The 27,181-nt window shown below is 39.1% G+C and overlaps 2 protein-coding genes across 2 annotated transcripts in view; one reads left to right on the top strand and one right to left on the bottom strand.

The window, feature by feature from the left end:
• The first annotated feature begins 799 nt into the window (after nucleotides 1-799).
• CRYBA1 (crystallin beta A1) lies at nucleotides 800-5,290 on the top strand. The gene is made up of 6 exons (XM_004605012.3): nucleotides 800-830; nucleotides 1,503-1,567; nucleotides 2,335-2,453; nucleotides 3,614-3,755; nucleotides 4,312-4,454; nucleotides 5,143-5,290. Exons 1-6 carry the CDS (start codon nucleotides 800-802, stop codon nucleotides 5,288-5,290), a joined length of 648 nt encoding a protein of 215 aa, XP_004605069.1.
• A 2,372-nt stretch (nucleotides 5,291-7,662) lies between these two features.
• NUFIP2 (nuclear FMR1 interacting protein 2) overlaps nucleotides 7,663-27,181 on the bottom strand; it is a 31,335-nt gene continuing 11,816 nt past the window's right edge. Inside the window, exons 3-4 of the mRNA XM_004605011.2 lie at nucleotides 18,911-18,943; nucleotides 7,663-14,280 (exon numbers count right to left, since the gene is read on the bottom strand). Of these exons, the coding sequence (XP_004605068.1) occupies nucleotides 14,228-14,280; nucleotides 18,911-18,943 (86 nt within the window). The 3' untranslated portion in view covers nucleotides 7,663-14,227. The remainder of the gene's footprint in view (nucleotides 14,281-18,910; nucleotides 18,944-27,181) is intronic.

Below are 27,181 nucleotides of genomic sequence, written 5' to 3'. Positions count from 1 at the left end.
AGTCATCTCCCTAATTTCATATTTTACATTTTTTAAAAAAAATAGGAGCCACATCCAGCAATGCTTGGGGAAGGGGAGGAAGCGGGGAGGAAGAGAGAGCACTTCCAGAGATGCTTAGCTCAGAAGTGCAGGTCTGACTTCGTGGTACTTAGGCTTGGCTATGCAAGAGGTCATCACATGTACACATTGGTGCCTGGAAGGTCATGATGTGCTGGGGATCAAACCAGGCCCTCCACCTGCCAGGTGGTTTGTCATTTGAGCCAAATCCATGACTTTTTCCACTTTTTTTTTTTTGCATTTGTTTTGGTTTTGGGGAGGCTCAGAGGTTACTTCTGGTTCTGTGCTCAGGAATCACTCTTGGTGGGGCTTGGGAGATCAAATGGGATACTGGGGATCAAACCTGGGTTGACCACATGCAAGAGAAGCATCTTACCTACTGTTTTCTCTCTCTGACCCCTACACTGAAAAATTAAAAAAGTAATAAAATCACCGTATCTTCTGTATGGGAATGAAGTATTCTTTGATGACATGACACAAAATCTCAGGAAGGTCCTGGTGTGACTTAAGTTTCCTGGAGGAGGGCAGGGAACCATCTCTCACACAGAAACTGTGCTGAGGATCACTGCAGTGGGGACTTTCTGGATTTCTGCGTCACTCATTTAAACAAAGGCTCATGGATGTCTGTCCAGCTCTGGGGATCAAGGGGAAACAAAAACAGAGGGCAAGCAAAGTGCTGACAGGGCCAGAGACCATTGAAGTCCGGCTATAAAGAGCAGTGACCCAGAGGAAGTGGCACCAGATGGAGGCACAGACTGTGAGACAGGAGCTGGGTGAGTAAGGCCCTTCGGGGTGCCCTGAGTGTCATGTTCCCATCCTGTGGTCTGAGTTTCTTAGGATGACTAGAGGATTGTGAGGACCTCTGTTGAAGGCAGGCTTCTCTGCGAGTCTGAGGACCTACTTAGAAGGAATAACTGAGGGAGGTCTGCATGTTCATGGCTGGGACTGTGGGGGTGACCCTACAGAAAGAGTTGTGGGTGAAGGTACTGGGCTAGTCTGATTAAGAGGTTCAGAATGGAAAGATCACCACAGGGTTTACAATGACCAGTTCTTAGGCTGGGCACCAGCCTGAGGGAAAGCTGTGAATGGTCAAGAATCCAATTGCAGGGCCTGGTGAGAGAGAAGAGCAGGTAGGGTGCTTGCCTTTCATGTGGCTGGCTGGGGTTTGATCCCTCCCCATCCCCCTTCCATCTGGTTCCTCGAGCACCACCAGACATGATTCTTGAGTTCACAACCAGAAGCCCTGAGCATCTCCTCCTGTACCCCCTCCAAAAAAAAAAAAATACTTTACCTGAATTATTGCTTCTAAGCCTTATGAACTTCAGCTAGTGAAAGGCAGAGTCAGGATCCCAAACAAAGTCTGTGTATCAAGCCTTCCTGTACTGTCTCCTTCCTCCCCACCCCAGAGGCTCCAAAGGCTTACTGGTGTGTGTTCTGTCTTCCAGAAACCCATCCAACCACCAAGATGGCACAGACCAATCCCATGGCAGGGTCTCTAGGGCTATGGAAGGTAAGTCTGCCCATATCACAGCAAAAATGGAGGAACCCATAGGGTAGGGCGTGAGATGATGCCACAGCACGAATGGGATATAACTACCCAATTAAACAAGTTTGCAGAATCAGAGATAGTTTGACAGGCTGAGTTCAATCCCCTGTACCATATATAGTCTCCTGAACACTGCCTGGAGTATCTCCTGAGCAGAGCCAGAAGTAGCCCCAACACCCTCTGCCATGTGGGCGCAATACTCTTGGTAGCTTGCTGGGCTCTCCGAGAGGAGCGGAGGAATCGAACACGGTTTGGCTAAGTGAAAGGCGAACGACCTACTGTTGTGCTATCGCTCCAGCCCATCCTTCACAAACTGTTCCTCTCAGAAATCAATCCTCCCTCATTTACACTTGGTTTGGGAAAGTGAAACAGTCAACCACAAAATTAATTCCAATTCCTTTGTACTTTGTCTATTCTCGAAGGAAGTTCCTCAAGCTTTCTGGACTACATTAACAGAGAACATAGGGTCAGACACAAGGTATACTGGTGACCTGGGCCTGGTTCCCCGAGTCACTTCTTTTTTTTGGATCAGACCCGGTGATGCACAGGGGTTACTCCTGGCTCATGCACTCAGCAATTATTCCTGACAGTGCTCAGGGTACCTGAGCTGGGAATGAAATGCTGGGAATTGAACACGGGTTGACCGAGGGCAAGGCAAATGCCCTACCTGCTGTGCTGTTGCTCCAGTCCCCGAGTCACTGTTGTAACTTGTCTTCCATTCAATCTTTCAGATAACTATCTATGACCAGGAAAACTTTCAGGGCAAGAGAACTGAGTTCACCAGCTCCTGCTCAAATGTTTCTGAGCACAGTTTCGATCAGGTCCGGTCTCTCAAAGTGGAATATGGCGCGTGAGTACTGACTTGTCAGAACCTTCAGACCTCCATTTCCCTTCAGACTTTGGACCATAAAGGTGGGGCTGTGGGAGAGATTCCCTCACATTTATGGAAGAGAAGCCTCCATCCTAAAGTACTACCTGAAGAAATGACTAGATATCATTTAGCAACTCAAAGCTACAAAGAATATGGGGTACTAGATTTGTCAAGGAGGAATTGAAGGATATATTTTGTAGTACAGTAAGGCAATCAAACAGGTGACCCGAGTTTGATCCTCCACATCCCATGTGGTTTCCGGAGCACTGCCAGGAGAGCAAAGTCAGGAGTAACCTGAGCATCAGTGGGTGTGGCCCCAAAACAAAACAAAGTACTTTGAGGGTGGAACAGTGAGAGTAGATTTGTGCTTCTGTAGCCCACAGGCTATTCCCTAAAATTCCCTCAGAACAGTCACGGGACCGTTTTTCTTGCAGATAGCAACAATTCAGATGCAGTCTCTTTTTAACTCCCAGAGCAGATTACAACCCAGGAGAAACCAAAATTAAGAGATTAATTTGAGAGAGTTGCCCCAAATTAAGAGAGTGCCCACATCCTAAACAGGTAATGGGATCCAAGACTCCCTCCTCTCACACCGCAATTGGCTATAAACATTGCTTAAAGTACCTCATCCTCAGGCTCTTGTCTTCTTTATGTCCCAGATCAGACACTGCTAGTTCATTTTCCTCTGTAAAAAGGAACTCTATCCCAGTCAAGAGCGGAGTTCTAGACAGTATTCCAGAAATTGCCCTTTGCCTCCTTTAGAAAGAAGCGAATAGTTTTGGCTAGAAATAAAGCAATAATCACTCGATTCTGAACCTGGAGCTCCAAGTAGAGGATGAAAAAGTTGTAAAGTAAATGTTTGACTGTCCTTACTAATACATATTATTCAAAATAATACTATTATTCAAGCTAAGTACACTCTTTCAATGGGCAATTCCAAAATAAATCATATTTATAAACTTAATGTACTTGGTAGTTCCATTCCTTATCTCTTGTGATAAATGCATTGCTTTGTATGGCTCTACTAGAAGTGGCTTGGTATCTTACCCCAATATTAATATTTCAAATAAGATTCCATCTCCTTGGGGCCATGTAAATTCATAACACCATAAATAAATGCTACCACTTGTCTTTGGTAGATGGATTGGTTATGAGCATACCAGCTTCTGTGGTCAACAGTTTACTCTGGAGAGAGGTGAATACCCTCACTGGGATGCTTGGAGCGGGAGTAATGCCTACCACACCGAGTGCCTCATGTCCTTCCGCCCCATCTGCTCAGCAGTAAGTTTAAAATTTTAACTCTTGGGCTTGTGGGACATGGGGCAACAGAGGGTTAGATTGACACGTTACTTCTACTTTATGATGTTCATGTAATATGCATGCAAATCCCCTATTGGAAAAGCCATTCCCAGTAAAACCCACACTCACCTTTCCTGTTGACTTATCTTCTTTCCACATAGTAATGTTGTCATACTTTTTCCTTTCTTGTTCCAAAATACATCTTTTTTTAATTATTACATGTTATGGCATGAAAACAGGGTTAAATAAGCACTACCTGAAATTTGCCCACCTCCTCACATCTGGGATTAAATCAAAGACCTCTCATTCAAGGCGTGTGCTATACCACTGAAGCCACATTCCTGGCCATTGTGTGTGTGTGAGAGACATCCTGTAGTGCCAAGAATCAAACCTGGGTCAGCTATGCATTTTACCATGGCTCTGGCATTCTGGCCAAATTTCAATAATCAGTGAACATATGCTTCTTTCTCAAACTGGAAGTGGTTTTTAGATAAAGATCACAGTCGTAACATGTACTATTTTATTTTCTGTATTAAAGAATCATAAGGAATCTAAGATTATCATCTTTGAGAAGGAAAACTTCATTGGACGCCAGTGGGAGATCTGTGATGATTATCCCTCACTGCAAGCCATGGGTTGGTTTAACAAAGAAGTTGGTTCCATAAAGATACAGTGTGGGGCGTAAGTAAAAATCCAGTTGGAGCCCATTTCAGTTAGTCTTACAAAGATAAACCTTGTGAATGTTAGTTAATACATCAAAGGTTGTACTGACACTGTAGGGGTTGGAGTAATAGTAGTGGATAGGGTGCTAGCCTTGCATATGGTCAACCTGGGTTCAATCCCTGGAATCCCATATGGTCTCCCGAGTACCAACAGGAGTGATTCCTGAGTGCAAAGTCAGGAATAACTCAAACATTGCCAAGTGTGGCCCCCAAACAAAAAAATTCATACACTGACACACTAGTACAATTGTTATATTTGAATTAATGATATTGTATTCCAATTAACGGACCAGTGAGAGTACAGTGGATAGAATGCTTGCCATGCGTATGACCATTCCAGGTTTGAAACCTGGCACCTCAAGAGTTCCTTGAACAATGTGTCCAAAAAGCCCCCCAAAAATCAGTTAGTACTTCCCATGGGTTGCGGCTTCCCCATCTCCAAGTCTCCTTCTATGGAAGCATTTATTGATTACTCTTACCTTTTTATATGATCAAGGTTAATTTACCATCAGTTGTTATGCTTCTAAATGATGCCCAGCACATAAGCTAAAAACATGCTATAACACTGCTGAGGAAAGTAGCTTAAATTTTAAGCCACGGACCAGGTCACTAATTTTAATAACTCAAATATGCTTTGGATTTTCTAGTTGGGTTTGCTACCAGTATCCTGGATACCGCGGGTATCAGTATATCTTGGAATGTGACCATCATGGAGGAGACTATAAACACTGGAAAGAGTGGGGTTCTCATGCCCAGACTTGCCAGATTCAATCTATTCGTCGCATCCAACAATAGTGGATGAAGTTTCAAGAAATTCTCATGCAAAATTCCAAATGTCTAGCAGAAAACCCACAATGTCATCTAAAATAATAATAAAAAAGGACTGAAACTATGTTTCCTAACACCACAAAGCTAATTCCTTTTAATATCCTTGTCACTAGCCAGGAGACATATCCCATCTTAAAGAAAGTATAGAAGCCAAGTGTTCTGGTTTATATGCATAGTCATAAACATGCCTGGTAAATGTTTTTGCCATCACTGCTCCTCATTTCCTACTCTAATAATGCTGACAGCATCAATTTTTCTCACCTTGTGATAAATCAATGCTAACCAAACCTAAAAATGTCTCAAATATCCATCACTTCATTTTCTGTATGAATAAATACACAATTCTGGCAGCTCATTCTAGTTGCTTAGTTCAATGTTGGTTTATTTTAAGTAGAAAAACATAAGGCTCAATATCATGTAAAACAGTAACTGCTTTCATAAAATGATTTTTCAACAAACCAATTCTAAGCACCTAAATAGCCCATGGTTTAAAAATCATGCGATCTGATCACAGTTCACGTAAGATAAAAATTAGGGGCTAGAGAGATACTATAGTGCTTGTTATGCACGCAGCAAACTGGGGTTTGATCCCCAGCATCCCATATGGTTCCCCAAGCCCACCAGGAATGATAGCTGAATGAAGGGCCAGGAGTAAGTCCTGAACACAGCTGGGCGGTTATGACCCAAAAACAAAAAATTATTTGAACATATAACAATTTTAACTTTTCAGTAATTTTAAAGCACACAAAACACATACACCTCAAACTTTAATTTTTTTTTATTCAACATTGTACACTTATTGTTTCTTAATTTTGCCTACAAATTTCTGAAGATTTTTTTCTGGTAAAATAAGTAAATCTGGGTATCGATGTATTATTTATAATTGGTATTTTAAAAACAACATGAATTCATCAATAAAGGAAGAATAACTGGTAACTGACACTTCCTCAGAATCCATGACATTAGAAACTCCTACGGCAAATACCAACACATTTAGTAAAAGGATCAATTTCTGGCCATCGTTCTTAGATCTACAAAAGGCCTGTGTTTCAACTGGGCAAAATACTGAAATTTCATTGACTGGAAAAAAGAAGGTAAAACATTCTCCAACTGTAGTCCACTAACCCTCCCTTAGATTTAGAGGTAATATAATTCCTAAAAGCCAATGCACACAATACACAGACATTACTTCTCCACTACGTTCCAACGGAATGGATACTGACAGATGCTGAAAGGTGGCAAGAGTGATTAAGATGATGCTACTCCCCTGCACTTAAGCCATTTAAGGTCATGGTATTATTATGAGCCACTTTTTGGGTCTAAACTAGTAGACTTGATTTTTTTTACTGTCACTTCCAGTGAAGATACAGATGGGCTTCTGCAGTGTTTTCAAAGTGAACATATCAAGAGCAAACTTGATGATAGAGAAGTAACCTCCTTCTACACAACAGAAACAGCTATAAAAAAGAAGTATTTCTTTTATATTTAGGCAAGGGGGAAAATACCATTAGAATTCTACTTAAGCTCATTAGCCTCTTATACAAAGATCCTGAAGAAATTACAAAACAATCTTTTAAAAGATTTGACAAAGACAATCTTTTAAAAGATGATTTGACAAAGTGTGGCCAAAACATCTACACAATTTCTTAAGTACACATACAAAAGAAGTAAAGCTATTTAGTACAAGTAGAATGCAGCAATTTAGCCAAATTTTCCCAATTTTACAAACTTGTTCTAACCAGTCCGGGTCATTTAAAGATACAAGTTATCTTTATGACCTGTGCTTTGATCTTCACACAACTGAATGATTCTAATTTAACGTCATTCAGTAAACCAAATTTATGCTAAAGAAATAACCTTACCCTTAAAGCAGTTTTAAGAAAAATTATCTCAGAACTCCATGTGGCAAAGGTCCTTTCTTCATATAATTACTCCCCATCTCAAACTAACCAAATCAAATTTTACTGAGAAAGAACATCAACAGTTTATAAAGCTGATAAATATGCCCTATTCCAAGAAAAGCCCTTTAATAGATACAAGAGCTCATTTAAACTGGAATTAAAATATGGATGCAGTTTTCCTTGCTTCTAGTTTCATCAATGAGCTAGCCTCCAAAACTTCATGTTTCTAATGATAGTAAAGAACAGCAAATAAAGAATAGGTCACTTGGTAATGATATACAAAACTTTCAGAAAATGTGCATAGCTTTATTCATCTACTTAAATCTAACTTCATGAAGCTTTCAGCAAAAATTGAGTGTGCAAAATGCTAAAGTGTAATGCAAGCAAAGCTTTTCACATTTACGCTGGCAGGAAATACAGAGAAACTAACAAGTCACATTAGGGAGAGTTCAGATTTTTTTTTTTTTTAATGACAAGAATTGCACAGTCCATTATTTTGAGACAATTGTTGCAGACATATTAAAAATTTTCTGAGCAAGGTGCTTTAACAATGAAAAAAATTAAGTTGGAAAGAGCCAATAACTTGGATCATAGCTCACAGAATTCATTCCAAATTAGACTGTTACCTCCCTAGATTTTGCAAACAATGCTTTTTATAACACTTTATAAAAAATAACACTAAAGACAACAAGCTAAAACTTTTCAAAGCACACAAAGAATGGTTTTGTCACATACTTGAAGATGGGGCTGAAGGAGGAGGAAAAGGAATGATGAATCCCTTTACTATTTCCCACTACAGAACAGCCACTAACAGACTAAGAAAAAGGAAACATCCAAAAAATAAATCACTTCCCCAGTTTATAAAAGTTCCAGTTTGTGACAAGATCTGTAACAGAGAGCACCAGTTGGTGATAGAATGAGCATTTATACTGCATAAAAATTAGTGAGGTGGTAAGAACCATCAACTATCTCAGGCATTACTACATGGCCTTTTCAAAAATTTTTAATATACATGCAAGGCACATTGATATAAAAATAGATCTCTGGCCAATATATTATATAAGCAAATCAAAATTTGGCTTTGCAATATTGGCAACATCAAAAAATAACCAAATAGCTTTGGACCACAACTTTCTCATATTCTTTCACCCATATTCTTTCCCCCCCATATTGTGTTCAATTTCCTTCAAGTCTGGATGTGCTTGAGAAATAACTTCTTCCTCATCAACCAGTATTCCCACTACACTTATCTTTGAAAAAATATACTAGAGAAGCAGAATAGTCAAGGAAGGGTTGATTTGCCTAAATTAAATTTGATTGGCTGGGGGTAGCATTATTTCTCCTCTGAATACAAACAAAAACTAAGCCCCCAGTTTCCATAGTTGACAACTGCTTTCTAAAAGACCATTAACAATCAATGGTATTACTTCTTCCAAGCAGGTCTTCCAAATTCCTCTTTTTGAAGCAGAGGAAATAGTAGAAACAAAATAAGACTTAACAAAATTTTCAGCAGTAGAAGACATTTTAAGGCCAAAAAGTGATATTAACAAAATTTTTATTTTCCAAGATTATTGTCATTTATAGGCCGATAGTTATTTGTATACTAATTTGACCCCACAGAGAATTTTAAAAGTTCATTCTCTTTTGTTAGTGGCTGTGCTACAGGAAAGAACAAAGCAACCTATAAATGCATGGTATATAGTAATGTAAAAAGTGCATCACATTCTTGATTTTTCAGTTTCTCATAGCAGCAGGATTAATCCAAGACAGAAAAGTTGTATTTTCATTTAAAAAAGCAACAGCTAATGAAATAAATTCAAGATCATGAAAGGATCCTCTTCCATGGAGGATTTATGAAACAGACCTGTAATACACAGAGGGGCAAACTAAAGGCATTCATTCATATTTACATATTAAAACCATTTGTTAACACTGAACCTTTACATCTAGCAAAATAAATATTTTAAGAATAAAGCAAACATCAACACAGTATCCATCTTCAGAGCCTTTTTTAGCACCTGAGGGAAAGTCTATAGAAAACTTTTATCTAATTTACCTCAAGTTGGTTCAGTGTCTGCACGGTAAAACTCATACACATTGAAAGTAAAACTGAATCGGTAAATGCTTGTTATTTTAAGAAGGCTGGAGAAAAGGGATACTGCAGTAACCAAAAAAAATGGCTTTAGAATGCTGGACATAAAATACAGACAAGTCTAATTTAGAAACCCCATCATCTGTGAGTATAGTTTTAGTCCAATAAATGCTATGTGACATTCCCAATAACGCAAAAGCAATATATTTCCTTAGTACTTCAATGGGTTTTTATTATGCAGATTAAGTCATAAAATCTTTTTGAGTGGCAAGACAGTAAGTATGAAATTTTAAACTCAGTAAAGCATTGCCTCTGATCCATCATCCTTCAAACCAACTCAGGGTGGTCCTGATTCTCCCACAATTTAAACAGAGTGACAGATTTAAAAGAAACATTTTAAGATCTTTTTCACCACAAAAAAATCCTGGTGCTCTGTTTAATTCATTAGTAATAAAAATATTAAAACTAATGATAACTTCAGTGTTCTGCAAACTTACGAGTGGCTATATTACTTCTTGTTCTGCCCCTTCACTTTTAACACATACCAATGGAGACTGCCCTTTAAAAAATGTTATGAGTTAGACTATGAAGACACTGCCCTGTCTGAAACCTGACATAGCAACAAACCTGATCATAAAAACCACTGTACAAGATACTTATGTCATACTTTAATGTTTTGCAGTTAGCATAGGTGAGAGGATTGTATTGTATGCCGATACGGCACTTATTCTCATAATCCTTGGAAATTGGAATTCTAATTCATTTTTCTGAAAAGTCTACAAAGATTTTTTCTTGTTATTTTGTGAAAGTAAAGTTCTCTTCCATCTTTTCTTTCCTATAGTCTTTTGGTATCTGACATATGATTTCATACTAAATGACTTTTTGTTTACAAGTTTATAGCAAAATAAACCATTAGATGCTTGTGATTATTAAGCAACAAGCCTAACAACCAAGTATGACACTATCACTACTATGTAATGTTTTGGTGAAAGACATTTTCTATTGTGGAAAACACTATTAAGGTTTATCATATTTCCCCTAGAATGTTACTTAATAAAAACAGCACTTTTTTCTTTATAAAGTACTGATTCTGTAATGAAGAAGCAGATGAGTAAGGAGACCAAGCACAATCTAATAAAATGGGAGAGAACCTCTCTAGCCATTTATTTCAAGAAATAATAAAACATGTATCAACAAATTTCTACTTATTTTCTATTCTCTCCTAAAAAGTAGAGAGGAAGAGCTACTACAGATGCTGTAAAAACACTTTATGTGAAAGTTCATTACTAAGGTCATCAGAGGAAAGGTTATGCAATTAACTTCAGTTCAGCAAAGTAGGGGATGAATAAAGAGAAAGATAAATACACCCTGTCTTTTGTGGGGAGAGAGAATTATTCAAGACATCTACAAGTGACATGTGATACAAAAACCTACAATCAAGACATTTAAAAAGAAATTTTCACCCATAATTAGTATCTCCATAGATATTAAAAAAATAGGTCATAATTTCATTCTTAGAGCCATTTTTCAAATACTACCATTTTAAGGATTAAAACCACCTGACTTTGTTGTGTAATGAAAACAAATGGCACAAAATAAATATAAGTTCATTCTGAATACTAATGTCTTACACACATTCACTTATTAATTTTTAATATCTCCCTCCCTCTTCCCCTCACACACACATAAGCACTCAACAAAACACACGGACACACCTTTTTCAGTCTTTATAATGGAGGGATGTTAAAAAAACCCTCTAGACTGTATTTGGTTTATGCTACAGTACTAATACTCTGAGCTGAAGAAAAATTATTTATACCAAACACATTGTTATTTAAATGTGCTAAATTAATCACAGCTGAAGTATGTTTAGAAGCTTACACAAAAATAATCAGAAAACAGATCAACTCTTAAGATTCATTTTTAATAAGTGCTCTGTAAGGAATTGTGTGAGGACCTAAGGAGAAAGATTGCGACAAGTAGAGAATTAAGTGTTACCAAACAGCACAAAGGAGACTTTTCCCAAAGTCCTGCTTGTTTGTAGGCAATTAAGTCTATTAACCCAATGCCCAAAAAATACTGACAGTTAATCTGATGGGGTTCCCAGAAGGTTGAGACATTCCTAACTATAACATACCTCTAACCATGTAATTAAGGAAATTTCAGTGGAGAAATCAAAGTGAAATGTTGTATTGTTTCATTTAGAAGTGAGACTCTTAAAAACCTTTGGACAAACAGAGAAGGAATACATTCTCTTTTTGGCTTCTCTAAACATGGAGGCCTGAGGAATATGGAAAGGAAGTATGAAAGCAATGATAGCTTTCTAAAGATATATATTTAAATTAAAAAGCCCAATTGGAGGGGTGGGGTGGCAGGGAGCAGTCTAACATTTTTTCCTCTCTTCAAATATATTCGTTCAACCTCTGTATATCACAAACCCAGAAAGTTTCTTGTGAGTTGTGAGACAGAAGAGCTTTAAAATCCCAGGCAAGCAAAATGAGTATTTTGAAAAAGGAGGGGGAGTGGGGGATTATCTGGCCCTAAGGCGACAAGTGGTTACACAAGGCAATTGAACACACAGCAGAACTTTAAAACCTATAAAACAAACTGGAGCCTTTTTTTCCCCTTTAATCAACCTTATCTTTTTTTTTCACTTTTTAAAAATTTTTATTAAAAAAAAAAAAAACACAAAACACAGACTTCTTTTCACTTCAGTATGTGGTATGCTGCATTTTCCAGTTTGTTCAATGCTTTAAAGCTCAAGGATGCCTCTGCTTTCAATTGTACATGGGCCTGAAGCATCCTAGCTTTTGGCAAGCAGGCAGGAGACTCAACAAAAATCAAAATAGGAACAAGGCAGACTAAATGCAGGGCACATCTGTAAACATATTATACATTTGAAAATTACAATATCAGTAAAAGTGATACAGTTTACAGGTGAAATGAAACTATCTGGAACTGGCCTACCACAAGTTTCTGAACCTGGACTGATACAATAAGTTATTTTATATATATATTTATATATATATATTATGTATAAAAAGTTTTGTTTACATCAAGTGGAATTGGCAATCCATGCTTATACTTTTAAAATCTAAGCAGGGCAGAAATCCAGACTATAAAGATATTTCTCTACTCTAAATTGAATCCAATAGCTTCCTTTCACAAACCATTTGTTAAAAGCCTCAAATAACAAAACAAGAAAAACTCATCCATACTACAGTCACTCAAAACTGGACATTTCTTAAGCAAAGGGGTAGAGCAAAAGTAGCTACCTTCTCCCCAAATGCCTAGGGGAGTGAGTCTACTTTTATTAGAAGACTACACCTCTCTCTATAAATGCCCTGCTACTTTAACCTGTATTTGACATACATGGATATACTAATTTCTGTGTGTGATGTGATGCTATGTCAGGCCAGAGAACTTGTTTTTATGCCACTAACATCACCTAATCTTAAATTGGACCCTTAGTTCTGCACACACACAAAAAAATTTATTTTAGCATGCTATATACAAGCTGCAGTGCAACAGGATGGCAATGTGATGATAAGACAGGGCTAATGCTCTTCTCTGCCCAAAAGAAAATTTCCAGAATTTCACATTATTTTCCTTTAAAAACCCATTTTGCTCTAGTAATAAAATATATTTATTAAGATATAATTAGAAGCTAATAAGCTCAGAAGTATAGCTTGCATGAAAACACACCTTCTATAGGCAGGGTTTATGATCTCACTGGCTAAAAACATGAAGTTTTATAGTTTTCATGGACTTTTCTTTATATATCTGAAAAATTAAAGAGAATCTACAAAAAGGTACAGAAGTTTCTCTTTAGAATTTTGATGAAAACAAGGGAAAACAGCACAGTTAGTGTTAGTGACAGAGCAACTCTGGAGCACCTACAGTTGAAAAGCAGAATGTTTTTGCTCCCACTTACACAATTACATTAAAATATGGGCACAGAGTTATTTTTCTGTATTAAATGCCTAGAGCCAATTGCTTGTTCTGTAATTTCTCTTTAAATGACACCCATGGACTCTTCAATTATAAGTCCAATCTAAAATCGAAGCCAAGTGAACTATGTATCACCAACCATCCCAGAACTGTAGAACTTCATTTCCCTCCATTATCCCCATCCCACCAAAAACAAAAACTAAAGACCAAAAAAAAAAAAAAAAAAAAAAAAAAAATCCCAACCAAAAAATAAAGAAAATAACTTCCCCAACATCCAAAGAGGCTGCTTAACTTCTGGCAAGACATGCAAATCATACCCACTAAAAAAAAACAAAAAACAAAAAACAAAAAACAACCAACCAAACAAACAAAAACCAACCCCTACCCCCCTGCAAACTTCAACGCATTTATCCAGCATTCTTGCAGGGCTCAAAGTAAAACCAAAAGATCAAAGGAAGAGTGGGAGAAAGGGGAAATGTAGAATCGTTTTGGGTTCTCAGTGATTAGTGTATCACTTTAGTCACAGAACAAGATACAGAAATCTTTTAAGTGGATTTGCCTTTCCAGTGGGTCATTGTTGCCCAAGATGATGACAGCAGGAACTTTAGAACCACGCTTTAGTCTGTATTCATTAATCACTTGCATTCACACTTAAAAAGTAAAAACTAACAAAAAAGAAAAAAAAAACTATTCAGTACCGGAGATTAAATAACCATGTGTAGTCTCTTGAAATAAATTTGATTCCTTAAGAAGTCTAATTACTTTCAGTTGCCTTTTTTTTAAATAACTATATATATATATATGTATATGTATATATATATATTTGTATATATTATCCTGTGATTCTACTTATGGTTCCTCTGCTGCGTTGAAGATCTAGGAGCATAAAAGCCTTGTGTCCCCCATGAACGGTGGTGGCTCTAATGCTGCAGAAAGGTTAAAAATAGGCAGTCTGGTCCTTCATTGATCTGGACTATCCATGGCTTCATTGTATGTGATTATCCTTTCGGGATCTGGAGGGAAGGTTAAAAAATAAATATATAAATAAAGTGTACAATCTCAAAATTCCCATCTCCCAACAACCAAATCTCTATCATTTAAACAGGTTCCCTTTTTAATGAAAAAGAAAAAAAAGTTTAAAAACCATTTCCTTCTTTGTTTTAGCACATGTGGTTTCCACTTATTCAACCCAATCAATATTCCAAATACATTGTAAGCAACATAGTCCTCTAGCTAGTGAAGGCTTTAAAGGCTTTAACTCTTACAGATTAGATTGGGTCCAAGTAATAGGGGTTTCCTTCATGTGCTTTACTCTGATTATAGAATTAAAATACTTGTGAAATAACAAAGGAAAAGATGTTTCAATTGTTACTATTTTATTTGGGATTTTTGGATCACACCTGACCCAAGTAACCCAGGATACATGCTGGGGATGTAATGTGGGTAGGCTGTATGTAAGGCAAACACACTACCCTTTACTGCTCTCACTCCCAGTTAAAATTTCAATACTAAGTATAGATGATTATATTGATTTTTGTTTTTTTGGTTACATCCTGCAGTGCACAGTGTTTACTCTTAGCTCTGTGCTCTGGTTCAAACCCCCAGATACACATTATGTCCCTGAGTACCGCCTGGGCTCAGTCCTGAGCAGTCAGAAACAGCCCCTGAGCACCACCAGATGTGGCTAAAAACAAACAAAAAATAAAAAACAACTAACAAAAAGTTTAAGGCCATGGGGCTGGAGTGATAGCACAGCGGGTAGGGAGTTTGCCTTGAACACAGCCGACCCGGGTCCAATTCCCAGCGTCCCATATGGTCCCCTGAGCACCACCAGGGGTGATTCCTGAGTGCAGAGCCAGGTGTGACCAAAAAAAAAAAAAGTTTAAGGCCAGGAAGAGAGAGCTCAAGTGGTTAGAGAGCATGCTTATCATGCACGTTGCCCAGAGCCTGTTCCTCAGTACATGTCCCCAAGCACCATCTGGGTAGCTGGTCTGTTGACTGCAGGAAATCAAACTGTCAGGTCCTTTACTATCTGGACAGCACCTGCAAGCACTGCAAAGTGTGGTCCCTGTAATTTTTTTTTTTTTGACTCTTCAAACCAGGCATTAGATAGGGGTTAAGACCTGTGCCTTGCATGCGGCTGACACTGAATGGAACACCAAATTGCTTCTGACTCCCAAGCACTGCACAGAACCCCTGAACACTGCTGGTGTGGTCCCCCCAAAAAGCCCACCCCAATTTTTCCCTTTTAAATCAGTATGAACTTGATACTTGAAGAAAATGTCTCAATAGTATCTAGCTCTAAGAATTTATCAGTTTAATCTCCATCATAATGGATTTTTTTTCCCTAACTTCTTCCAAAAAACCAAACTTTATTCTCATCAGTAGCAAATAGTGTATGGGTTGAAAATTTAAAGCAGATTGTGCCTGGGAAAAGACTCAGTGTTTTTTGAAATTCTTATTATTTAGCTGCCTGCTCTGCTTCTTACCAGATCATTTTATTATACACTATTTCTACCCATCATAAGAAGTTCATAAGTATACATGTTCTAAATAAAATAGAAACTGGGCAGAAAGAGTACAGCATGTAAAGTACATGTGGCTAACTCTAGTTCATTTCCTGACACCATATATAACCACTGAGCTAGGGGCAAATCCTGAACACTGACCGGTGTTGGCCCAAGATAAAAAAATAAAAAGGGATGGTGGTGGTGGGCAAGGCAATAGCTCAGCGGGCTGGACACACATTTTGCATCCAGATTGTCCAGATTTAATCCATAACACTGCATAGGGCTCCATGAACATTAATGAGGAATAGTGCCAGATCATAGAGGTGTACAACTCCCTAAACAACAAGAAACTGATGAGGAGGGCTGGAGCGATAGCACAGCGAGTAGGGCATTTGCCTTGCACATGGTTGACCCGGGTTCGATTCCCAGCATCCCATATGGTCCCCTGAGCACCGGCAGGAGTGATTCCTGAGTGCAGAGCCAGAAGTAACCCCTGTGCATTGTCTGGTGTGACCCAAAAGGCAAAAAAATAAAAAATAAAAAGGAAATTGGAGGAGCTAGCTCAAGTGTAAAAACACATGCAAGACCGAGTTAGACAATACGTGCCTGCCTCACTTCCCAGTAATACTAGGTACTGACCCTAGTTGCCTAATTGTACTGAATTAAGTCTTAGCACTGAACATCAGGTTACACCAAAGGATCAAAAACCTGCCAGGCAAATTAAAAAAAAAAAAAAAAAAAACCCAACTCGAAAAGTCCACTAGGCAAGGGATGTGGTGGCTCAGCAGTGGAGCACTTGTTTTACATATGTGAAGTCCTGGGTTTAATCTCTGGCACCAAACCAAAATATATATATATATATATTTAAAGTTTTTGGGCCACACCAGGGGACTGTATGAGGTGCCAGGCATTGAACCCAGGTCAGCCACTTAAAGTGCCCTACCCACTGTACTATCACTCTGATCCCACAAAAAAATAATTCCTAAAAGCACTGTAAATAACTACCTAAAAATGAGGCTGGAACAATAAAAGTGGCAGAGCACTTGCCTTACATATAGCTGACCTGGGTTCAATTCCCTGAGCCCTGCCAAGAGTGATCACTAAGCAGAGCCTAGAGTATACCAACAACACAGAGGGAGGATGTATAACCCATTAAAAAAAGAAAAAAGGTAGCAAACTAATCAATAAAACTTTGCTGTTAAATATATGAAGTTCTGAAAATATGAAAAACTAATTTACCTCAACCTATGACCACTCTAAGTCTAAAGATAATTTAATACCCTTTTCAAAACTTCAAAGGACATGCACTTAAACAGAATGAAAATATTTACTTTCATTATGAATTCAGTCATTTTGTGGTACAACAGGTAGGTCTTTTTCAGTGTTATTTTCTTGTCCTTTTCTCATTTGTGTTTAAATAAGAATTTATACACAATTTTAGAATTGTTTTGCTTTTGGGTCACACCTGGAGGAGCTCAGGGCTTATTCCTGGCCTTAGCTCAGAGATCACTCCTGGTGGGCTTATGGGAACGAGCCTACCTTGGCTTCGTTCAAAGTAAGCGACACTAGCTTCAGACCACAACTATCCTAAACAAAGTACAACTGGCCACAAAATAAAGAGGTATCGGGAATGACTAAGGAGTAATGTTGGGGAATGTAGGAAATGTCTACATTCTAAGGAGTAATGCTGGGAATGACTAAGGAAATCTACATTCTAGTTTTGGTACTTTCTAGCTTATTAATCTTTACAACTCAATTTCTTTTCTTGTTTTTGGGTCAAACCCAGTGGGGTGCTCAGGGCTTAAGCCTGGCTCTGCTGGGGAACCATCTGAGTACTAGGGATTGAACGCGGGTGGTAATGTGCAAGGCAAATGCCCAACCTGATGTACTATCACTCTGGCCCTTCACCTCAGTTTCTTAATTTGTAAATCAGAAATTTTTTTTTTTTTAATGTTGGGACACACCTGGCAATGGTCAGGGGTTTCCTTGACTCCGTACTCAGAAATCACTCCTGGCAGTGCTCCAGGAACCATATGGGATGCCAGGGATAAAACTTGGGTGCGTCATGGGAAGGTAAACATCTTACCTATTGCATTTATCTCTCTGGCCCCCAAAAATAATTTCTAACACCCATCTAAAATTCATGTATGTCAACTAGCACAGTAGATAAGAAATCAGAATAAGGTGACCATTCACTTACACTAATGATTTCAACCTTTTCTAACATCTGCAGACCAGATGTTAGAAAGGTTAGAAAGTGAAAGGTAATTCAGTGAAATAAGGCAGAAATTAAAAACATTATTTAAAATAAGAATATTTACACGCCAATGTTAACAGTATAGCTACATGATCCAGATATTAACAGTTAAGTGATAGTAAGTTTTCCTGACTAATAATGGTTTACAGATCAGACCAAAACACTTCATTTTTATTTCAGGTCTAACACATCTACCAAAATTGTAACATTATAATATAAAAAAGCTTATGGTATTTGTTTTACGAACTAAGAATTTCAACTCTGAAACTTGCTTACCACAAATACAGATTAAAAGTTTCCCAGGGCCAGAGAGCTAGTGGGCAGGATGGCATTATGGAGCTTCAACCTATCACTTCAGATTTTTTTGTGTGATGTATGCAAAGCATGAGTTTTACCAATCAACCACATCCCTGGCATCTTAGCATTCCAATCTAATTCATATTTCCATTAATTCTAGTGGGCTAGTGGCAAGGTTCATTTACCTTGCATGTGGGTGACCCAGGCTCAATCCCTGAGTGCAGAGCCAGGAATAACCCGAGCACTGCAGGTATGTGGCCCCAAACAAAAATATGAACAAAAGGTTGGTTTTGGGGCAGGGAAGACAGTACAGAAAAACAGCCCCTGAACATTGCTGTTGTGGCCCCAAAACCATGGTTTCCTTCCATAAAATTAACTAATAGAGCTCTTTCAATTATATTATTATTATTTTTCATTTAGCGTTATCCCATCCTTAGAATTTTTGGAATGGAATCTAGTTCCTTTGATTAGTTTATCAAATTACTCAAAATGAAGTCTACTTAATTTTTAGGCTACTACTCTTGTTATTTTCATCCCAAAATAACATACTAACATTTCAGGTAGTGTAACAATTCTTACCTTGCTTCTGCAAATTCCAAACAGATTCCATTTCTGTGGGGGGGAAAAAAATCAAGGATTATTTTTCTATGCACTAACTTTGGTACAGCAAAATTTTAAATTATTGATAGTAAGGGCTAAAATTGCACAATTCTAATACAGATCTTCCTTTAATTCTAAAACAACATCATAGACTAAAAAAGTCAATTATTATTTGCAATAAGATTACCAAGAGTAATTCTGCCTTCCCAAACAGCAAACATACGCAGAATTAATTAACAGATAAAAATGATACTCAGTGGGGCAGCGCCAGCCCAAACTCCAAATGGCCCCGGCCGCCGGAAGTCATGCCCTCGACCCACCCTCGGCGCCATCTCGCCACATTCAACAGAGAAGAGGCCAGACAGTCTGGTAAGCAACACGGCCGGAGAAATGCTCTGGACCCGAATCCGGGCCAACAACACCAGGGATCCAGACGGAGGAGGTACAGCTGGTACACCTTCTCCAGATGGAGCCCTGGCGACACTGAGCAGCAACTAACACGGCTCCGGGTTGCGGGACTGGAACACATCTGGCTGCGCGACCTTTTCTAAAAACTGAAAACATACAATCTTTTAATGGAAAACCAATTATCAAATGCTTCCTTAGTAAGGCTGTCTTTCTTTGGGGAAAACTCCAACAATAGTGAGTTTTGTTTTGCAACATGGAACGTAATCAAGGTAAAGAGAAAATGAAGTGAAATTCATCAGTTATACAGTTGGGGGTGGGGGGCGGGGGGTATAATGGGGATTTTGGTGGTGGAATATGGGCACTGGTGACGGGATGGTGTTTGAATATTGTATAACTGAGACATAAACCTGAAAACTTTGTAACTTTCCACATGGTGATATAATAAAAATTAAAAAAAAAATGATACTCAGGATGGAGAGAGAGTATAGCTGCCAAATCCCATATGGTCCCCTGAGCACCATTGGGAGTAATTCTTGAGTGCAGAGCCAGGAGTTACCTGAGGACTGCTGGGTGTAATCCTCAAACAAACAAAACCGGGGGAGAAAACTAGGAAATGATTCTTACAACTATTCATTGTTATTCACTGTATCACTGTAATCCCGTTGTTCACTGATTTTCTCTGGCGGGCGCCAGTAACGTTTCCATTCACCCCAGCCATCCCAGTGTGTAAGACTAGATTTTAGCAGCCTCTCCTTACTCGTCTTTCCCAGTGATTAGAGGCTTTTTACAGGGTCAAGGGAATGGTCTCATTGTTATTAAACACCAAGTATTTCTAAGCAACTTCATCCCTCAAAATACGCAGATTTGACTAATTTTGATGCTAAAAAAGGTTTATAAAACTTTAAAACTATTATAACTGGTTTTGACCACCAAGCCACACCTACATGAAGTCAAAATGTCAACCTTAATATTACACAATCCTTATCTGCTCCAATTCTACTGTAATGTAATAATCCTCAGTTATTAAATTAAAGTTTATTACTTTGACATTTTACAAGAAGGGAAGTGCAGGACCAAACGATGACATACAGAGACAAGACAAGAAAATCTCTACTTGGAAGCATATGAAGAAACTTCAAAGAGGGTCTATATAAAGTCTTGAGACAGCAGTAGATGATGTGAGAATACAAGAACCTAAGAGCTAAACCCTAAGAGGAAATCTCTACTAGGTTATTAATGTAAACAAAAACCACTGATAAGCATTCTTCTCAGAGCAAAACTACTTTCAAAATAACCGAAAGGCACTACTCTGTATAACAATTCTTAAATTTTATCAACAGCCACCAATTGTAATTAAAGAAAAACAAGCATATTAAGATACAACAGTATAGATATAGGTTACAGTTAAGGTATAACAATCTCTCCCAGAGAGAACAGAAAATTAGTGTATAGACCTAATCTAAAATTACTGTTTGTTTTCCCTTTGTATGGGAATAGTAGTCACTCTATCTGGCTTCTTTTCCCTCTCCCCATCACATCTAAGAGAATGCTAAAATTTTTTTTTGGTGGTGTATGTACCCAGAGGTACATGGATACTACTCTTTGCTTAGTGTAGGACCTGCAATTAGGACTGATGATCAGACTCAGGACCACTGGCATGCAAAATCTGTGCTCCAATCAGACCTATCTCCCTAGTCCCCCAAACTGTAGGATTCCTTAAGACGCTTGCCTTGCACATGTGGGACTCCACATATGGTTATTTCCCTGAGCCCCACAAGGAGTGATGAATTATCCCTGTGCACAGAGCAAGGAGAAAGTCTTTCTCCTTGCTTGGTCTTTCTCCTTGCTTGGTCTGGTCCCAAAGCAAAACACTTGCTACTTCAAAAGTAATTAAAATTATTTTGTCAAGACTAGGCATTTGAAGCCACAGGCTATTAATAAAAACCAAACAATAAAAATAACTAGATAACATCCCACTCAAGCTATTATGGTGATTTTTTTCTTGATCAAAGCTGGGAATAATACACTGGTGGTGGTCACCTGATCAACAGTCTTCACATTACTGGGATAAATGGCCATTCAGATTAAACAGAATTCTCTTTTGCTAGATTATGGAGCTTCAATCTATCACTTCAGATTTTTTTGTGTGTGATGTATGCAAAGCATGAATTTTACCATATCAACCACATCCCTGGCATCTTAGCATTCCAATCTAATTCAAATTTCTATTAATTCTAGGCAAGAATAGTTGAAAGTTACAAGAGTTGCTATCTTATGATTTTCTAGATCTCAGATGGCCTATTTAAAAAATTATCATTGTTATTATTATTGGTTTTGGGATCACCCCTGGAAGTTCTGGGGAACTATAAGGGATCTGGGGATTGAACCTGGGTCAGCTGTGTGTAAGGCAAGCACCTAACTGCTGTTACTGTTCCCTATTACAAACATCAAACTGCCTTCGTTTCTAGGTGGGTGGGGCCATAACCAAAAATAATAGAAGAGCCAAAAGAAGCTCAGCGGAGGCATCTTACTTATATGCAAGGTCCAGAGGTCAATATAACAACTGTTACAGGACTATGTAACAACTGCAGCAAAACCAGGTGCAGCCCAGGACACTCAGCACTTCTTTCTGGGCACAAGCTGTATCAGTCACTGGTTTCTAGGTGCCCTGGGCAATTCTTGGGAAACCCCCAGAAAAGTCACAATAGCAACTATAGTTTTTTTTTCTAGGTGGAAGAGGGGCACTCAGGTATGCTTGAGGATCACATGGGATACTAGGGATTAAACCTGGGATGGCTGCATGCAAGGCAAGCACCCTACCTGCTACACTATCTCTCTGGCTCCAACAACCGTACTTATCTTTAAAAGCCAGACCAAGGAAGTTATCCATGGACATACTAGCTTCTAGCCAAAAAATAAATCAGCATTATCTAAAATGCTGAGCTGAGAAATTAATGTAATTCTTTCTCCTATTATTTAATGGTAACTTCATTTTTTGATTAGAATTTAAAAGTTTCTCATGTAATGCAAAGAAAGAAAAATTGTTTGCTTGACTATGCCCTTAGAGTCAAATTATGAGGGCCAGGATGATAGGACAGTGGAGGAGACGCTTACCATGCATGAGGCCAACCTGGCTTCGAAGCTTGGGACCATATATGGTCTCTAATGACCCACCAGGAGTGATCCCTAAGCATAGAACCATGAACACTCTTCAGTAAACCCTGAACACTACTTCGAGTTGTGGCCAAAAAACAAGACAAAAAAAAAAGTCCAAACAAGGGGCTGGGGCTGGAGTGATAGCACCACAGGTGGGGCCCTTGCCTTGCATATGGACACATGGGTTTAATCCCTGGCACTCATATAGTACCCTTAAGCCTACCAGGAGTCATCCCTAAGTGCAAAACCAGGAGGAAGCCCTGAGCACCACCAGGTGTGGTCCTCAAACTGTCCCTAAAACGGCAAACTATGGATCATGTAAGCAACCAAAGAATGCACAACTTGACCATACAAGAAACTAAACAAATTCTTATAAAGAAAGCTACAAAGGCATTGTCACTCTATAAAATCTTAACAGTAATTATTTTACTTTTTGTGGGGCTGGGCCACACACAGTGGTGCTCAGGGAACCATTCTGTTGCACCATGCAAGCACCTTATACTATCCATGGTCCCAACCATTTTACTCTTACACACAACTTCCTAGTTCTTTACAGAGAGCTAACAGCATTCAATTATGCTGTTACATAAAAAACGGATAGGAAACTTGTGAATATAAGGTTTCTGGGACTTTTATTGTTGTTACTGCTCTTCTTTCGCTCACTTTTGCAGTGCCAAGGATCAAATACAGGCCATACACATGCACGTCATTGATCCACAAGGCAGCAAGGTTTCTTCTCTTAAGATACACCAAAGCAGGAGCCAAACTGATACTATAATAGGGAGCTTGCCTGACATGTGGCAGACCCAGATTCAAACCCAGACACCACAAAGCAAAAGTGCAGAGCCAGGTATAAGGCCTAAGCACTGTGCCAGGTGTGCTACCCTCCCCCACCCCAAAAAGATGCAAAGCAGGGCTAAAGACATGGTACTGTGATTATTTACTCAGAATAAGGTGAACCCTGATGTCAGCAACAAGGGATTCCCCTGAGCACCTCGAGGAGCAAGTCCTGATAGCACCGGGTGTAGCCCAATGCCCCACACACCAGAGTTGCATTTTGTTAAAATTCTGTAATTTAGACTACTAAGCTACTTGCGGCGTATTTAACAAGTCTCACAATGGAGACGTTACTGTGCCTGCTCGAGCAAATCGATGAGCAACTAATCAATGAGCAACGGGATGACAGTGACAGACTACTATCACCCACACTTGAATTTATATGAAAATGTTCAAATATTTACTTAAGCCATTCACCAAAAGTACAATTTTCTAAAGCAGACTACTTTCTACACATTTCCCCACCATGTTGGCAGTTCCGTTAAATTCCAAATGAGTTTAACATTTTCTGCTTTTGTTAACATGGCAGTGCTCAGGGTCATTTGTGGTTCAGGGGAAGCATATGAGGTGACTAGGATTAAACTGGGGTCAGCCACCAGCAAGGCAAGCGCCTTAAACCCTATGCTTTCTCTGTCTTGTATTTGAAGTGAGTTAAGGAAAGTTGTGGAGTTGTGGGGCAAGGGAGCCAGAGCAATAAACAGTATGTATTTGCCTCACAGGCGGCCAACTCAGGTTAAACTTTTGGCAACCCACATAGTACCCCAAGCACTACTATGAGTGATTCAGTGTAGAGCCAGGAACAACCCCTAAGCATCACTGGGTGTGGTCCCAAAGCAAATAAAAAACAATAGTGGGAAGAATAAAAGCACGCACACGCACAAGAAAAAAAGGGGGGAAAAAAGTAGTGGGGTGGGCTGGACCAAGAGTACAGCAGGTAGGGTGTTTGCCTTGCACTCGGCCAACCCGGCATCCCATATGGTCCCCCAATATTACTGCCAGGAGTAATTCCTGAGTGCAAAAGCCAGAAGTACCCCCTGTGCACTGCCAGGTATGACACAAAAAGCAACAAAACAAAACAAAACAAAAAACTCTTAAATGGGGGTACCACAGATTGAATCTGTATCTGGCGCATGCAAGGCAAACACCCTACTCTCTATTTTGCTCTGGTCCCTAGGTTAGATTTTTAAAATTTTTTTATCATCATCCTTCCTTGAGACATAGTGAATCTTCAAACACTTTCATTTTCCACACCCTAAAATAGTCTTATTCCCCTTGTACAATAAATTAAGTCAATTTCTACTTCTCTGCTGACTCCTACTTATCCTTCCTCTTACCTGATTATGGGAATTTCTATGCTTCAATTACACATACACTTACTTTCATTTCACCCTTTTGCAGTGTCAGGTATCAAACCCAAGGAACCACCATCATGTATCATCCTACCAGTTACACCCCCCAGTCCCCTATTGCATTTTCATTTTTCTACAGAGCAAACACTTTATGTATTTCTCTACTTTAATGACATGAACCCCCTCTTTTCTTCTCCTTAATAGCACTTTTCAAACATAACTTGGTATTGGGCAAAAGAGAGTACAGCAGGTGAAGTGTTGGCCTTGCATGACAACAACCCCTCTTCAATGTATATGGTCAGTACTATATATGGTCCCCAGTGGCCAATGCCAGGAGTGATCTCTGAGCATAGCTGGGTTTAGCCCCGAAACAAAATAAATCGGGGAAAGAGACACACAGTACTTGATTCACTGATTTGGTCTACTACTCACACATCAATAAAGTAATACAAAAGTAGTGTTAGATCCATGTGATCATTCAATCAACTTTTTTTTTTGGGGGGGTGAGGAATGGAGAGAATTGCACACACCTGGTTAAGCTCAGTATTTATTTCTGTTTCTCCCATCAGGGATCACTCCTGGCTCAGGGGACCATTTGTAGGGATCAAACCTGGCTTGGCCATGTGCTCTACCTGCAGTATTACCTTCTTCAGATCCTCCATCAATATTTTTTTTGCCTACACAGTCAATTTCTCATATGGCTCAACCAAATAACTCAGCATTTAATTCTAAAATCCTTCAAAGAAAGAGAAGAGGGTTAAAAAGCTTGTCTTTAGAACTGGCCACTAGTAACATTCAATTAATGTTTTGAAACATTTATGCATTAGAGATAAAAAAATATCTATTTTCTCCCACAGAGATAGAAAATAAGAAAATTAATTGATAAAATGCCAAATAAGCTGATTCTTTGCTCTTGAAAACTCCCAGATTATTTTATTATTCACCATGCTTTTCTTTATTAAGCCACTTTAGGTTACATTCTGCAGTATTAATACAATAAATTTAAATTCTGCCTTCCCTCTTCTAGATTCAGTCTTTTGCTTGCTAGCTATCCCTAAATCATGTTTTGCTATTTTCCCAAGAGCCAGTCCATTATACCTGCCTTTCTCTTGCAAATACTGCCACCAATTTGTCTTCACTCTTCCTTCAATTTTACTATATCAGAGAAATACAGCATGTTTTCAAATTAATTCTTCATGAGGTAGAAGTCAGCACCTTTTAAATAAATGCTCATGAATAAATACTTCAGTGTGTTAATTTCATTTCCAAATCAGACTAAATAATTGTTTGGATGGTAAATGAAGGCTCTTTTGTACTCTCCTACTGATATATCTATTTCAATTCAGTTTACATTGGGCAGCACTCAGGACTTAGTCCTGATTTGCACTCAGGGATTACTCCTGGCAGGGCTCAGGGACCATATGTTGTGCCAGAGATTGAACTTGGGTCGGCTGTATACAAGGCAAGCGGTGTATCTGTTGTACTACATAAATGGCCCCCAAATCCATTTTACTTTAAAAAAATACCAGGACTGGGGGCCAGAGCGATAGCACAGCGGGTAGGGCGTTTGCCTTGCACGCGGCCAACCCGGGTTCAATCCCCGGCATCCCATATGGTCCCCCAAGCACCGCCAGGAGTAATTCCTGAGTTCAAAGCCAGGAGCAACCCTGAGCATCGCTGGGTGTGACCCAAAAAGGAAAAAAAAAAAAAAACAGGACTGGAGAGAGTACAAGGATTAGGGTAGCAGCTAACTACTCCAGTTCAATCCACAGCATGACATAGTTCCCCCAACTCCAAAGACCCCTGAGAACTACTAGAGCATAGTAGACCCTGAATCCCAACTTCTCCCCAAAGCAAATACCAAATTCAAGTTTACTGAATGAAGCTTCCTACTATGAGCAACAATTTCTTTGCTCTCCGGACTTCAGATAAATGATTATTTGTACTCATAAAGCAGACACAAGGCCAGAACTAGCTTATCATGTTGGAGTACATTTATAAAATGGGGGATGGATATCCAGCACAGGTATTTCCACCCTACCCCCTCCCCTGCAACTATCAGGAAAAGCAAGGGCGATAAAAGTACAGCAGGTAAGGTACTTGCCCTGCACACGGAGTACCCAGGGTTCAAGCCGTGGCATCCCATATGGTTCTGTGGGCCTGCCAGAAGTGACTGATCTCTAAGAGCAGGCCAGGAACCAGGAATATGCCCTAAGCAGAGCTGGGTGTGGCCAAAAAGAGAAAGAGAGAACACAAAATGTGTCTTCCACGTATGCATTAAAAGACACGATGTACTTAAGCATCAACTATCAAAATGTTAGAAGACCTGGTATTACTTTTCAAGTTTCCTACCGTTAAGATTAAAGACAGAACTAGGACGAATTTAAAGTGGTTAAGCATATTTGTTGCCCTGGGTTTAGTGCCCAGCATTCTATGGCCCTGGTGGTGCCATAAAATGCCATAAAAACTAAGGGAAAAGCATGAACATGCTGAATGATGG

The sequence above is a fragment of the Sorex araneus genome, chromosome 3 (genome assembly GCF_027595985.1).
Source record: "Sorex araneus isolate mSorAra2 chromosome 3, mSorAra2.pri, whole genome shotgun sequence".
Classification (NCBI taxonomy): Eukaryota; Metazoa; Chordata; class Mammalia; order Eulipotyphla; family Soricidae; genus Sorex; species Sorex araneus.
The sequence above is the reverse complement of the archived record's forward strand: the minus strand, read 5'-3'. Positions and strand labels throughout refer to the sequence as shown.

Excerpts from the sequence above, each read along its gene's own strand:
- CRYBA1 (XM_004605012.3), top strand. The coding sequence starts at position 800 with ATGGAGGCACAGACTGTGAGACAGGAGCTGG. Across the intron at positions 831-1,502 it reads GACTGTGAGACAGGAGCTGG|AAACCCATCCAACCACCAAG; the intron begins GTGAGTAAGGCC and ends TCTGTCTTCCAG. Across the intron at positions 2,454-3,613 it reads CTCAAAGTGGAATATGGCGC|ATGGATTGGTTATGAGCATA; the intron begins GTGAGTACTGAC and ends TGTCTTTGGTAG.